This window comes from Cricetulus griseus, chromosome 2 (genome assembly GCF_003668045.3).
Source record: "Cricetulus griseus strain 17A/GY chromosome 2, alternate assembly CriGri-PICRH-1.0, whole genome shotgun sequence".
Taxonomy (NCBI): Eukaryota; Metazoa; Chordata; class Mammalia; order Rodentia; family Cricetidae; genus Cricetulus; species Cricetulus griseus.
This window is the reverse complement of record NC_048595.1, coordinates 435,002,706-435,016,004: the sequence shown is the minus strand read 5'-3', so window position 1 is coordinate 435,016,004 and position 13,299 is coordinate 435,002,706. Positions and strand designations below refer to the sequence as shown.

Sequence of the window (13,299 nt, the reverse complement as noted above, 5' to 3'; positions counted from 1 at the left end):
ACAACCTCTGATGCAAGTAAGCCATTAAGTTTCTGTGAAAGCCGGTTGGAAAACTCCCTTTAAAACCATGCATAAGGAGAAAGAATCAATCCCTACTCAAAACCATGCTGTTGTTTCTGATTAAAAGAGTGTTCCAGAAAGTCCATTTTATCTCACTACAGCTTCTTCCTGACTTATTCATCTAGCAATGCTCTCATTAGTCATCCATGCAAGCAGGACGTACCTTAGAACCATTGCATCCTGGTAGACCAGCCAGCCCAGGAGGCCCAGGGTGGCCTGGGATGCCCTAGAAAGAGAGCAAAACTCACTGACAAAGGCAGAGGCAATTTCACAAGGTCCAGGACCCTGCAAAAAAGTCAGGACTCAAGGGAAATGATAATGGTTTTAAATGGCTATTAGCTAGAAATAGTTGCTTAAATGCTTACATAGCAAATTTACATCGTAGATTTTGATATAATTTAATATCATAGCAAACAAAACATGCTAAGATGAAGACTGTTGGATGAGGTGTGGATATTTCAGATAAAACAAAAGTCTAGAAAACAGAAAGTGGGATCACATGACGTGCTGTTCTGAGTGAGAGAGGAAGGGAGGAAAGAGGAGAGGGCTAGACATTGAGGGAACTATGTCCCTGTTCTGTGCTACAAACAGGGCCATCCTATTTTGTTCTATCAGCTCATGTGCCATATAAATCCACTCCACCATGGTCAGTCCTAGGGTGTATTTCTTCTTCTAAAGAGTGTGTCAGACATGTTTCTATGTGTGACTATTTTAATATCTTCACTAAGATGAACATGTGAGTGGGAGCACACACACACATATATAAATGGACTCATACATGCACACATACACAAATACATACATATATACACACATAGACATACATACATACACATATATACACACACATATGTAGACACATACATATATATATATATACATGCACACATACATAGCAAAAATACATACATACAGAAGACTATACACACATGCATACATATATACACATTATACACACCTATTCAAATGTGCACACATACATGCATACATATATATATATATACATATATATATACATAATAAATACACATACACATACACACACACACACACACACACACTTCTCATTACTTACTGGAAGTCCAGGAGGACCTGAAAATCCCGGTAATCCAGTTATTCCCTAAACATAGGTAAAAGAGGAGGGAGTAGAGAGAAAAATAATTAAAAATGTTCATTCTATAAAGTTATTTGCCATTTCAATGATCATTTTTTGCAGCTATGTATTGGGTATATCAAAAATGATTAGAAAAACAAAAAGGTATATTTTACATGTGGTGAAATGTTTATGACTTCTGGGAAAAACATATATATATCCTCCCTCCCTCCCTCCCTCCCCTCCCTCCCTCCCTCCTCTCTCCCTCCCTCCCTCCCATCCTCCCTCCCTTCCTCCCTCCCTTAATCTTGCTATGTAGCTCATGCTGTCCTTAACTCCCAATCCTCCTGTCTTGCCACCAGAGTGGTGGGAGGCTAGGCGTGCATTGCCATGGCTGGCATACTTAGTTCACTTCATAATTACTCCTAACCTCAAGTAGCAACAACATCGTCAATTCTCTAGAAAGTTCTATTGAACCGTTTCCTTATCAGTTCACATCAGTCTCTAAGGTAGTGACCTTTATTTTGGCCTCAGCCAGTGGCTTAGTTTTCCTGTTCTTACACTCCCTCTGTGAAGCCAGACACGTCGTACTTACTCCTCTCTGATATTTGAATAACATCTACCATTAGACGAAGAGTGTTCAACCAACCATTGGAAAGGATGCGTGGGACTACTAACCCTGATGCCTTTGGGACCAGTGAGTCCTGGAAGTCCTGGAGAGCCCTAGATCCAAGTGGAAAAAGGAAAAGTCAGTACAGCAAAAACCATTTGGTGCTAGGATACCCACACATCCACGGCCCCAGGCTTGTCTGAACGCTGAGCAGTTTTGGTCTTGTGATTATTTCACTGTTGATAGAGCTTAATCACTTGCTGCTTCCAATCAGAAGTACCAATCAGAATGGGCCAACAAAGCTGCATTCAAGCCCTTGCTACTCATAAGTAGGATCAGGGACCAACGACCAGAGACTTGGTCTCAAACAGCCCCACTCCTCTTCCTGGTCATATTGATTCAGAATCCACATCTCCACAGGACTCTGTAGAGGTTCTCCTGCCCTGGGAAGAGCATGAGCCTATGGAAGACCCATATTAGCCTAGCAGCTGCCCAAGACCGATAAGGAAGAACACCATGATCACAGCAGCAAAGGAGACCAGCAGCCGGTGATTCTGTGCAAGAGAAACACTTCATAACACAATGTGCCCCATGTGTGGGAGGAAATAATGAATGAAGTGGGGACTGGCTGCAGCACAGATAGTTTAGCCTCCAGCGCTTAATGAATCCTGGTTTGAGGCCCTCTTCCACAGTGAATATCCTTAAATGGAGAAGATTTTAACTAAGCCACTTGCTGTGAAACCACCATTGTCCAAATGCTTTTTTTTTTTTTAATCATTCCAGAGAGTTTCAGAGTTTTTTTTTTTTCTTTTCTTTTCTTTTTTGAGAAAGGGATGTTACAGAGTCTTCTGAGATTGGACCATCAAGGTCAAAGTCAGCCGTTCCCTTCTGAGGTGGAATTCCTAGGTGCAAGGCCGTGTTCAAGGCTGTGTCTTTCCCCTGTGGGAGCTGCTTTGTGTTATGCAGAGGGCAGTAAAGAAGACAGATTTGCAGGTTTTATTTCCCTGTTGTAAATCTTCATGTGCACAAAATAGCACTGAGAAAGGAAGCTTATAAATCTGAAAAATATTTTGGCAAGATTTTGATGTTCTCTGGTTGTTTGCCTTCAGTCAAGTTCTCCTTGGGGGCTGTATGTGTCTACAAGACATGTTTGAAAATAAGATCTCATGACATGTCAGGTGTTTTCTGGGTTAGTTTTATGGAACATTTGCACACCATGCAATCCACGAGAAGCACCATAGAGCTAACAACTCTAATGGCGACTGGTATTCCTAAAGAGGTGCTAAGGGCAAGCAAACAGGAGGGTATAAAGAACGAAATAACAAAGGAATTCTCAGCTAATCTACCTACAGGCTTCACACATCAAAAATCTTTTACCAGTGAAATGAAATGAAATGCAAGCTCAAGTCCTGAAAGCAGTCAATGAAATACCCAATCAGAGTTTTTTAAAGTGTGTGTGTGTGTGTGTGTGTGGTTGTTGTTGTATGTATGTATGTATGTATGTATGTATGTATGTATGTATGTGGAAGCCAGATTCATTTTTTGCTTTCTTCTTCTATCATCCTCCATCTTATGCTTTCAAACAGAGTCTCTCACTGAATCGAGAATTTATCAATTCAGTTAGGCTGGCTGGCCAATGAGATCCACGTATGCCCTGTCTCCCCTCCTATGCTCTCAGCCCTGGGGATATAGATGCACATTGCTATGTCTGGCTTTTACAGAGGTGCTGGGGATCTGAACTCAAGTCCTCATGCTTGTATAGCTAGCACATTTTACCTTCTAAGCCATCTTCCCACCCTAGCTAATTCAAGATTAGCATCAGAAAAAGCAAAGGAGAAAGAGAACATTGACCTAGACAAGATAGGAATTGTAGAGTTCCTGGGCATTGGGCTTGGTTTGCAAACTGGAAGTATGGCTTTGGTCTTAGGTGTGGTAAACAGACAGCTGGCCTTACCTTCAGTGCTTGGCCTGTAGCTCCCAAGACCCTTTATTCTTCCTTAGAGACTGGGGAACAAGGGTTGTCTCTAGTCACCTAATGTTTGACTCCATATAGTGTTCCCAAATCCCCCAGAATCTCCTGACACATCAAGAGTCACATCTTTTGAAGAGGTTTTTTTTTTTTTTTTTTTTTTTTTTTTTTTTTTTTTTTTTGGTTGGGGCGGGTCACCAGAAAAGCCAAGCCCTGATTAGAAGCTTGGAGCCTCTGACAGCAGCCCCATTGTCTAGGGAGCAGGGGAGCTAGAGCCTGAGTTGAGAGTGGATCCTGAGTCCTTTAGGAAGTGTCTGCAAGAGTCCCCAATCTTAGGTGATTACAGAGAGCTCTGGGCAGGTGCTCACCATGTGCCCACCATGCGCCAGGACATTGAGACATTTCACTTCCAGGGGATGAAATTGCCTCCTCGGGGACCTTCAATGAACCCTATGTTCTTGTCTGTCTGTCTGTTCACATTTATAGCAAGGTGGTAAACAGAAAGGTTTCCTTGAATTCTCTGTATGCATCACAGGGGCAACACGAGGAATAGATGAAATACCGGGAGGAATAATTGGCATGGAGTAGATACATCATTTAAGTGTTCTATGCATTATTCTAATATATATGTCAATACACTATGGAATTTGAAAGACTCCACAAAGATCAATTACAATGATCTTTTACCCGTTATTAGTTGACCGTTTGCTGGAGGCCAGTAGTCCGGCGAGTTTGTAGGCCCGACAGCCCCAGTGTTCTAGTTAACATCCCCAGCAGGAAGGTAAGATCAACAGATCTAGTGCTTCAGAGAAATTTAGTAAATCCTCTCTGGTATTTATTAAAGCAAGGCCCATTGTGTGGTCACAGCCTTTAGGATAAAGATCTGTGACAAGTGGGATGGGTAGCAGGCTCTGTTATAGCCTCAGAAGCCTGATACTCAACAGAACACCACAAAGGAACCCGTGGATGGGGAGACAGAAAGAGAATCAGGGTTAGGGGACTTCCAAAATCAAAGGCAGACAGATGTCTCCTGACCCACTTCATGTGAATCAAAGCAGAGGTTCATGTCAAGTAAAGACACAAAAGGACCCCTTGCGGTGACTATCGGAGGTCACTGTGAGGTTTGCAGGAAGGTTTTCAGGAGAGGAAGCCAAAGACAAGGTGCCACTGGCTAAGGGGAGAAGAGCAGGAGACCGACAGATTAACTTAACTATTCCTTCAAGAACCTGGCCACAGAAAAGACAAGGAGAGGATGACAAACCTCTGTTTAGGGTACCTAAAGAAACTAGATGAAGTTACATCCAGTATAGAAAAAATATTTGCATGTTTCAGCACTAAAAGAGAAGAGCTAATGTAGGGGTCACCCTGACTACGCCTCCTGGGACTGGCTACAGGTAAACCTGTCCATGCCTCTTAGGGCGTGGACAGGATGAGGTGAGTGTAGCTTAGGAGACAGGGACACACGTGGGAAAGCTCTCTTCTTGCTGTTGCTTCGACTTGCTCTGTTTTCCTGGCGGTTGGCTAGGTGCACTGTAAGTAAGGCATATTTCCCCAATAAATATATCCGTACCCTATCTGCTTATGTATTGGTGAATCACTGTAATAAGCCAACATCAAAGGCATAGTTCAAAGGTCCTTCAGAAAGGAGGTGCTCCTGGACCAGGGTCACGGTGAATCCCAGTGGTCAGGGCACAGGTAGAGGAACAGGTCTTCAGTGAAGGAGGAAAAAACCTCATCCTCCCATGTAAGACAAGCTTTGCCAGATTCATGGGTGGAAAGTACATGGGGTCTGGGTGGCTAAGAGTACAGTTCTGAAAGCTCAGCTAAGATAGGAAACAAAGAATTTGTTTTCCATCCACCTGGTGGCTAAATGGGGAATTCCTTTCAGAGCCCTGGTGGCCTTTTGCGGTGGGCACGAAGATGGTTAGGTGGGCAGAGGATTCACCAAGTTTGCAATGTGACGTACCTTGGGTCCCTGTGGTCCAGGAAAGCCTTCAGGACCTGGAAATCCTTTCTGGCCAGGAAAACCAGAAGGTCCAGGATAGCCTTTCTCCCCCTGTTAAAACCAAAATGAAACAAGAAGCAAGCTGCAGTTAGCTAGCAACACACTGAGCCACACCACTCCTCTTTATACCAGTCTTCCCTTGGGTCAAGGAGTTAATAGTTATCACTCAACTCCAGGGAAAGCTGCCATCGAGTAACACATGCCCATCGGCTTCAGAGTGAGGCTCATGTCCTGGTAGAGACTGACTTTATCCAGATGGTAGCCCTACTGCTCAGGTTGGAGATTAGAGGGAAGGGGACCAATAACTGAAAGGACAGTATGGTTAGAAAATGAAGGTTAGTGGAGTGTGTTTATTAAGGTGTGGAGACGGTAAGGTGGAGGGCCATGTTTTGAGGTCTTCATAATGACAGAATTTAAAACAGAATATCATGGAGGTACAGACTAGAGAGCTGTTTTGTTGCACAGGAATGCATTCCCCCATCAATGATTTCCACAGAAGCCTTAGGAGAGGTGTCAAGGACAGCATACCACAAAGTGTGAACCAAATGATCTTGTAGGTGGAGCTGGATGATGCTATGGGGGAAGAGCCTGGCAGAGGTGAGTGAAATAGAGTTTGGCCAACAAAACCTTCCCATGGCTGTGAATACCTACCGGGGAACAGTCTTCAACAGTCAAGGCCACTAGTCAATTTGTTTTGTTGCAATTAGCAAACACAACGAATGAATAAAGCCACAGAAAAGATAAAAAGTCTGCTACTTTATGTTGGTATATAGGCAAGCACATCAATAAACAAAGAAGTGGATTTGCTAGATCCTTCTCACAGCTCAGTTACTTTCCCATGTTTCAGAATTGCATCATGCATACAGCTGCAACTCAATATATGCCTGAATGCAAGTTCAAGGACAAAGGGAGTGCATTCCAGAGTAAATGTGAACAGGCAACATTCAGAGCTTCCTGGGGCAGGGGGAGGACACTAGTACAAGCGAATTATAGAGATTGCATCTATAAGCAAAATAATTATTGTAATTAGTATATATTTATATGTAAATTATCTTATCTAAAAAGCTTAAAATGTGCTTTCTTTGAAATATTTTTTAATAGTTGCCCTTCAGTATTGTTGAACAATTAATTAATGTCTCCGAGGAAGGGGTTTGTAAACAAACAAAAATACTTTAGCTCTGCCCCTGTCTTAATTGTCATAAATTGCGAGTTAATGGAGCGGACTGATGAGATTTCACAGCATTCTTTTTCTTTGAATTCTGCAATGGAGCTTTGAATTTTTTTTTTTTTCTTGACTGAAGTGCTGCTGCAGGATTTTGCCACCAGGGGGCAGTCTTGTCCAGTACTGCGGCACAGCATCTGTGGGTTTCAATGTTTATATCGAAGCGAGAGAATCAAGTTGTTTTAATTTTTTCTCTCATGTTTAGCGACATCATAAATATAGTGTATGCTAGGGAGGCTTCTTAAAATGCTCTTTTTCCCCCCTGCCAACTTGCTACTTATTCAGCTGAGAGAGTTACAGTCTAACTGCCAGTATTTACACATGGTAAAGGGAGTAGCCAAAGCTTCCTAGAAGGCTTTCGACATTGTTTAAGGTTAATGTTTATATACAATTACTTTAAAGGTGGATTTAGGGGACTCGATAATGTAGTGGTGATCTCTGCTACAGAAGAGCAAAGTGTGACAGACTCAAGGCATCTCCAGTGTGGAGAGGCAGCGTTAATTTCTGTTCTTACCTTCTCCCCTTTGGTCCCCAGGCAGAGGCACTGGCCCTTGCCTTTGCAGACACAGCCCTGGAAAGAGCAAAAGAAGACAATTAATGGATAGCAAACCTGTTTTATGTCCTTTGAACCTTGAACACTTAAACTCAGGATGCATGTGACACTGGCAAGTCATCAATAAAAATGAATAGGGAAAAAAAAAAAAACACCACAGAAGAAGTGTCAAATGACATAGAAGGGTCACCATTTTTTTAAAATTGGATTTAGAAAGTTAGGAAATTTATTTGCAGAAAAGGAAAAGCCAGTTATCCCTCTCTCTTTTTTCCACAAAAATAAAATGTTGAACTGCGTGAAACTACCATTGTTGTAGGTGGAAAGTAGCCTAATCTTCTTAGGTTCAGTAGAAAGGGTGTGTGCATGTGTGTGTGTGTGTGTGTGTGTGTGTGTGTGTGTGTGTGTGTGTGTGTGTGTGTGTGTGTGTGTGTGTGTGGTGTGTGTGTGTGTGTGTGTGTGTGTGTGTGTGTGTGTGTGTGTGTGTGTGTGTGTGTGTGTGTGTGTGTGTGTGTGTGTGTGTGTGTGTGTGTGTGTGTGTGTGTGTGTGTGTGTGTGTGTGTGTGTGTGTGTGTGTGTGTGTGTGTGTGTGTGTGTGTGTGGTGTGTGTGTGTGTGTGTGTGTGGTGTATGTGGTGTGTGTGTGTGGTGTATGTGTGGCGTATGTGTGTGTATGTGGTACAGGTGTGTTGTGTGTGTTGTGGTGTGTGTGTGGTGTGTGTGTGTATCAATGTGTGGTGTGTGTGTATGTGTGTGTGTATGTTGTGTGTGTTATATGTGTGTGTTGTGTGTGTTGTGTTGTATGTGTTGTGTGTGGTGTGTGTGTGTGGTGTGTGTGTGTGTTTGGGCTTGATGCATATTTGTACCTGGCTCTCCTGTGTGCACCGTATTTCATATGTCATGATTGAATACATAACACTCCCACAGGCAATTCCAAGCTTCGATTTCCCTGAAATAACATTCAACACTGGAATAAGAGTGTTGATGTTCCCTGTGTCTCTTTAAAACCTTCACTTACTGTGCTGATACCAAAATGACCTTTCTTATGTAAAGAATGAAAACTACATCTTCTATCCAGTCTAGTCACTTTGACACCTCTACAAACTCAGCCCGTAGAAATGACATACAAACCAACTCTAAAAAATACTACCCATCTGCAGAAAAACAAGAAGAAAATAGGTACGAGCAGTAGATTTAATATGTGCTTTGACATAAATGATGTATTCTATGGTCATATATGAGCCTTTTCCTTTATTGTTTCCTTTAGTTAATACTAACTGCAAATTAGTTTGCTTCTATATAAAAATATGATTGATAATTGATGACACCAATTGCTAATTGATGACCTAACAAGTTTAGGAGGCTGGTGGGTACATTACAAAGGAAACAGGGAGTTCTATTTGTGTAACTTAAAAAGTCTCAAAACATAATTAACTGAATATATTTCCTGAGGTGATGACAGGAGGCTCTTCTGCCATTCACAGAGGTGATCATTTTCACTCTTCCCACCCTCAACCCATTCATAAACATTGTGATTTTTATGACTGGGAAATAACTGACTGAGGCATTGATAGTCTCCCTGAGTTTGGTTATTTGATATTCTCATAAGACCGGGTCTTTACTATTTTCCTCTTGGGTGTTTGGCATGATGAAGACCTAATGTAATTATCTCAACGTTGCCTTTCTGGATTTTTAACTGTCTACATTCATATCAGACATATATTTAACTGCACTCTTACTAGCACAGGTTCCCTGAACATCGGTGCCATCTCATCTCTGCCCCATGACTAACTCAATCAGAAACTTGGGGGCAAGCTCCCAGGAATCTGTTTCATGAAGCCCTCTTGTTGATAATGATTTCTTTCTCACAGTTGAGAACCCCATCTCCGAGTGAGCCTGAGATAATGATACATGGAGTTCCGTAGCCACTGTCCTCAAGTAGAGTATGCATGGAATTCTCTAGCCACTGTCTTCCATAGATCACCAGAAGCTCCGCGTCTCACAAGCCACAGACACCTGCATCCTGAGCATCTGGTCCAGGGAAGGGAGGGGCATGTTGGCCATCCTCTAAACTAGAGACTATTAAATGGGCCACAAGGCAGGCTTAATTCAGTTTGTTTTGTTTATTTTATCTGTCTGTCTGTCTACCTACCTATTTCTCTATCTGTCATCTATCTATCTATCTATCTATCTATCTATCTATCTATCTATCTATCATCTGTCATCATCATCTATCTCTCATCAATTTTTGAATAACAGTTGTGTTCAGCCTCCACTACTGGAAACTTTTAACCAGAGCTTGAGTGAACCCATCCTTGCTGATCTCTTCTAGACCACGTTTTCCCTCCGTTCTACTTTTGTGGAACTTGTGCAATTACATGTTTCATGTACACTTTTCCTCATGGCCGCATGTCCCAGGAGAGGAGGGACCTCTCACTGCTGTTCATGTTAATGTCCTACTTGTGCTGTATATTGGGAACAAATGCTAAACGGATTGAATGGAAGCTATGGTTCACCCTGAACTTGGAATTTTAGAGCATGGTTGTGGTGATACATTATTTATGATTTATTAAAGCTTGCCTGAGGATTCAGAAAGCAAAGTCAGCTACAAGCCATAGAAACCAGGCACACACCTTTAATCCTAGGATTCAGGATTAAGAGATAGACGGATCTCTGTGAGTCCAAGGCCACCCAGATCTACACAAGATTGAATCAGTCTAAAAGAGAATTATAGCTCACACCTTTAATCCCAGCACTAGAAGGGTATAAAAGACAGGAGTAAAGAGTCAGTAGGAGGAATTCATTCTCCAGTCACGTTGAGGAGAGGCTACAGTCTGAGGCTTGTTGAGAGATCATGGAAACAGGATCAGCTCTTTCAGCTTGAGGTAGAGGTAAGAAGCTAGTGGCTGGTTGCTTTGCTTTTCTAATGTCCAACTTGAAGCTTGAACTCCAATATCTGTGTCTGGGTCTTTTACTTTTCGTGGTACACATGGGAGTTATGTGGCTGTTATTGGGCAATTATGATTGAGGTGAAAAAGAGTGAAGCCAGAGTCTTTGGCTAGTTTAACACGTTAAAACTGACACAAACTGAATGATTTGTTAGTTGCTTGGGCTGAAAAAATTTTAGAAAAACATTAATCCCTCCTGAGAGTTGAAAAGCAGTAAATAAACAGTTATATAATGTCTAATTTTAAGCTCAGCAGCTGTGATATAATCCCCCACTCTGGTTCCTTCTGTCTCTTTATTTTCTTCTTCTGTCTCTGTTGGTCTCTCCCTCTCTTTCTCTACATACCTACACACACACACACACACACACACACACACACACACACACACACTAAATAATGCAAAAGAAGATTTCATGCAGGCTGACATGCCACCTCCATATGAGCATATTGTTTTTATCTAATTGCAGCATTAAAATTAAGAAACCCAAATGGATGTCATTTTAGTGTACTTGTTTATTAGAGGACCATAGTTTTATTTAAGGTCCTTAATGATGGTAGAAAATTAAAAGCTGTTTAATCTCGAGCAAAGCTTTTGATTTTATAGTAGAAATTTCATCACTTAAAAAGATATTTCTAGAGAAACCATGTCTCGAAAAACAAAAACAAAAAAAGTTATTTCTATTTGAGTTTGTGTGTGTGTGTGTGTGTGTGTGTGTGTGTGTATGCTACAAATGTGTGGGTACCTTCAGAGGTCAGAAAAATACATATCATTCTCAAAAGCTAGAGTTACAGGTGGTTATGAGGCCCCATACACCAGTGCTGGGAGAGCTGAACTTGGGTGCCCTGGGAGAACAGCAAGCATCTGAACTACTGAGCCATTGTCTTCATCTCTCTAGTCCCAAGATTAGATCTCAATTGGTGTGTTTTCTCTAACTTAAAAAAAAAAAACTCTTTCAGCCACATCTTTTGGAAAAGCAACTTTCAACAACAGAAATTGTTATATAAATAATCATTATTGTTTTGTTACAGTGTCGTGGATGGTACTAGAGTCTTGTGTATTCTAGATAGTGTTCCTACCAGTGAGCCACTCACTCCTCCAGGCCTTCAATTTTATTCTTATTAAACATTTCAATCCTGCTTTCACAGAAATACATTTTTACCCACTCACACTTAATCAAGTTGTTCCTCAACATTTAATTAACTTACTCCATTACAACCCTAAGCGCTATAGGCAGAAATTAGTGTAGGTATAACGAACTCATGGCAATCCTAAAACTGCTATGCTATGGGCAAGCACGGGGTGAAGGTACAGACAGTCTGGTCTTTCTGGGAGCCAACTCAATGGACAGACATTTTGAGTGGACTCACTGTACCCTCTCTTCACACATCTGCCCTATTCTTGTGTGCTTGCAGCTGTGTAGTGGATTTGGCTCTCACAGTGAGGCCCACAGCTGCCACTTTCTGCTTGGGTTAGCAGAACTATTCCAGAATCAGTCAAATAGTCAGGGTGTGGCCTGCCTGTACATCTGCACAATCGTGCTGGCTGACAATTCAGCATACATTACGTAACAACTTGCCTACAAGTGGATACTCCACCTGACTGGTTGAACTCAACATTATAGTAATGGCAGCTCTCTGACAGCCATTCACAGGCCCATGTGATGGTGTAGAGAGCTTGACGTGGGACCTCATGAAATAAGGCCCTAGAGATGATCTTGCATGCAAAATATAAATTCTTTTCATTTTGGCCTTTTCCCTTAAACACAATCTAAACTTTACAAATACATTTCAATCAGTCGTTAGATCACTCCACTAAATGATGCAGAAGCCATGGCTAAACATTTTACATTCATTTCAATGGACCTATTTTTTTGAAAGACCACAACCATTTAATGATCCACCCCATTAATTACTATTCAGAAGTTAATTCCCATGAAAATCAGTGTGGCCAGTAGCTATCATTCAGTCAACTCTACCGATGGTTATTTCTCATGCAACATTTTTTTTTCAAGAGACAAAACTGTGTATTTTTTTATATTTTAGTTTTTTCCAGACAGAGTTTCTTTGTATTGCTTTGGAGGTTGTCCTGGAACTCGCTCTCTAGACCAGGCTGACCTCCAATTCACAGAGATCTGCCTGCCTCTGCCTCCCAAATGCTGGGATTAAAGGCATGCGCCACCAACGTTCGGCAGCTCAAAATGTTTATATTTTAAGTCAATTTGCTCTATGTCAACATTGAACATTTTCATATTACAATATTAATATTGAAGAACACAAAAGTATACTTATAGAAGAAAGCAGCTACTGATGTGAACCATTATGAGTTATATCCTCTAAAGTAACATTCTGAAAAATTAAATTAGGTGAAATGTTTCCTTATTGTTTCTTTAGCATTCTTTTTTAAAATTTTTATTATTTTTAATTACTCATATTTACATATCCATCCCCCTATCCCTTCACCCTTCCCTCCTACCATGTTCCCTCCACCCCCCACCCCAGACTCCTCCCCAGGGATAGTGAGGCCTCCTACAGAACCCCTGACCAAATTGGAGCCCGGGCCAGGGAGAGGAAGGAGAGTCTTCATCCAGTTGCTGTTCGAAGCAGAAACAGACACCCACAGCTAAGCACTGAGCCATACTACTGAAATTCAGTTGTGGAGAGGGAGGAGGGTTGAGCAAAGGAGCCAAGATGGGGCTGGAGAGCCCTGCAGAAACAGTGGACCTGACCTACTGATAGAATGGAGACCCCAGTCATAAAGTTGGGGAAACAGCATTGGACCAAACCAAACCCTCTGAACGTAGGTAAGAGCTAGGAGCCCAAGACAGTCTATGGCTCCTCTAACA

General features: G+C 41.8%; 1 protein-coding gene across 1 annotated transcript in view; it reads right to left on the bottom strand.

The window, feature by feature from the left end:
• Col4a3 (collagen type IV alpha 3 chain) overlaps positions 1-13,299 on the bottom strand; it is a 117,692-nt gene that overhangs the window by 59,014 nt on the left and 45,379 nt on the right. Inside the window, exons 2-6 of the mRNA XM_035438850.1 lie at positions 7,474-7,530; positions 5,699-5,788; positions 1,832-1,876; positions 1,136-1,180; positions 224-286 (exon numbers count right to left, since the gene is read on the bottom strand). Of these exons, the coding sequence (XP_035294741.1) occupies positions 224-286; positions 1,136-1,180; positions 1,832-1,876; positions 5,699-5,788; positions 7,474-7,530 (300 nt within the window). The remainder of the gene's footprint in view (positions 1-223; positions 287-1,135; positions 1,181-1,831; positions 1,877-5,698; positions 5,789-7,473; positions 7,531-13,299) is intronic.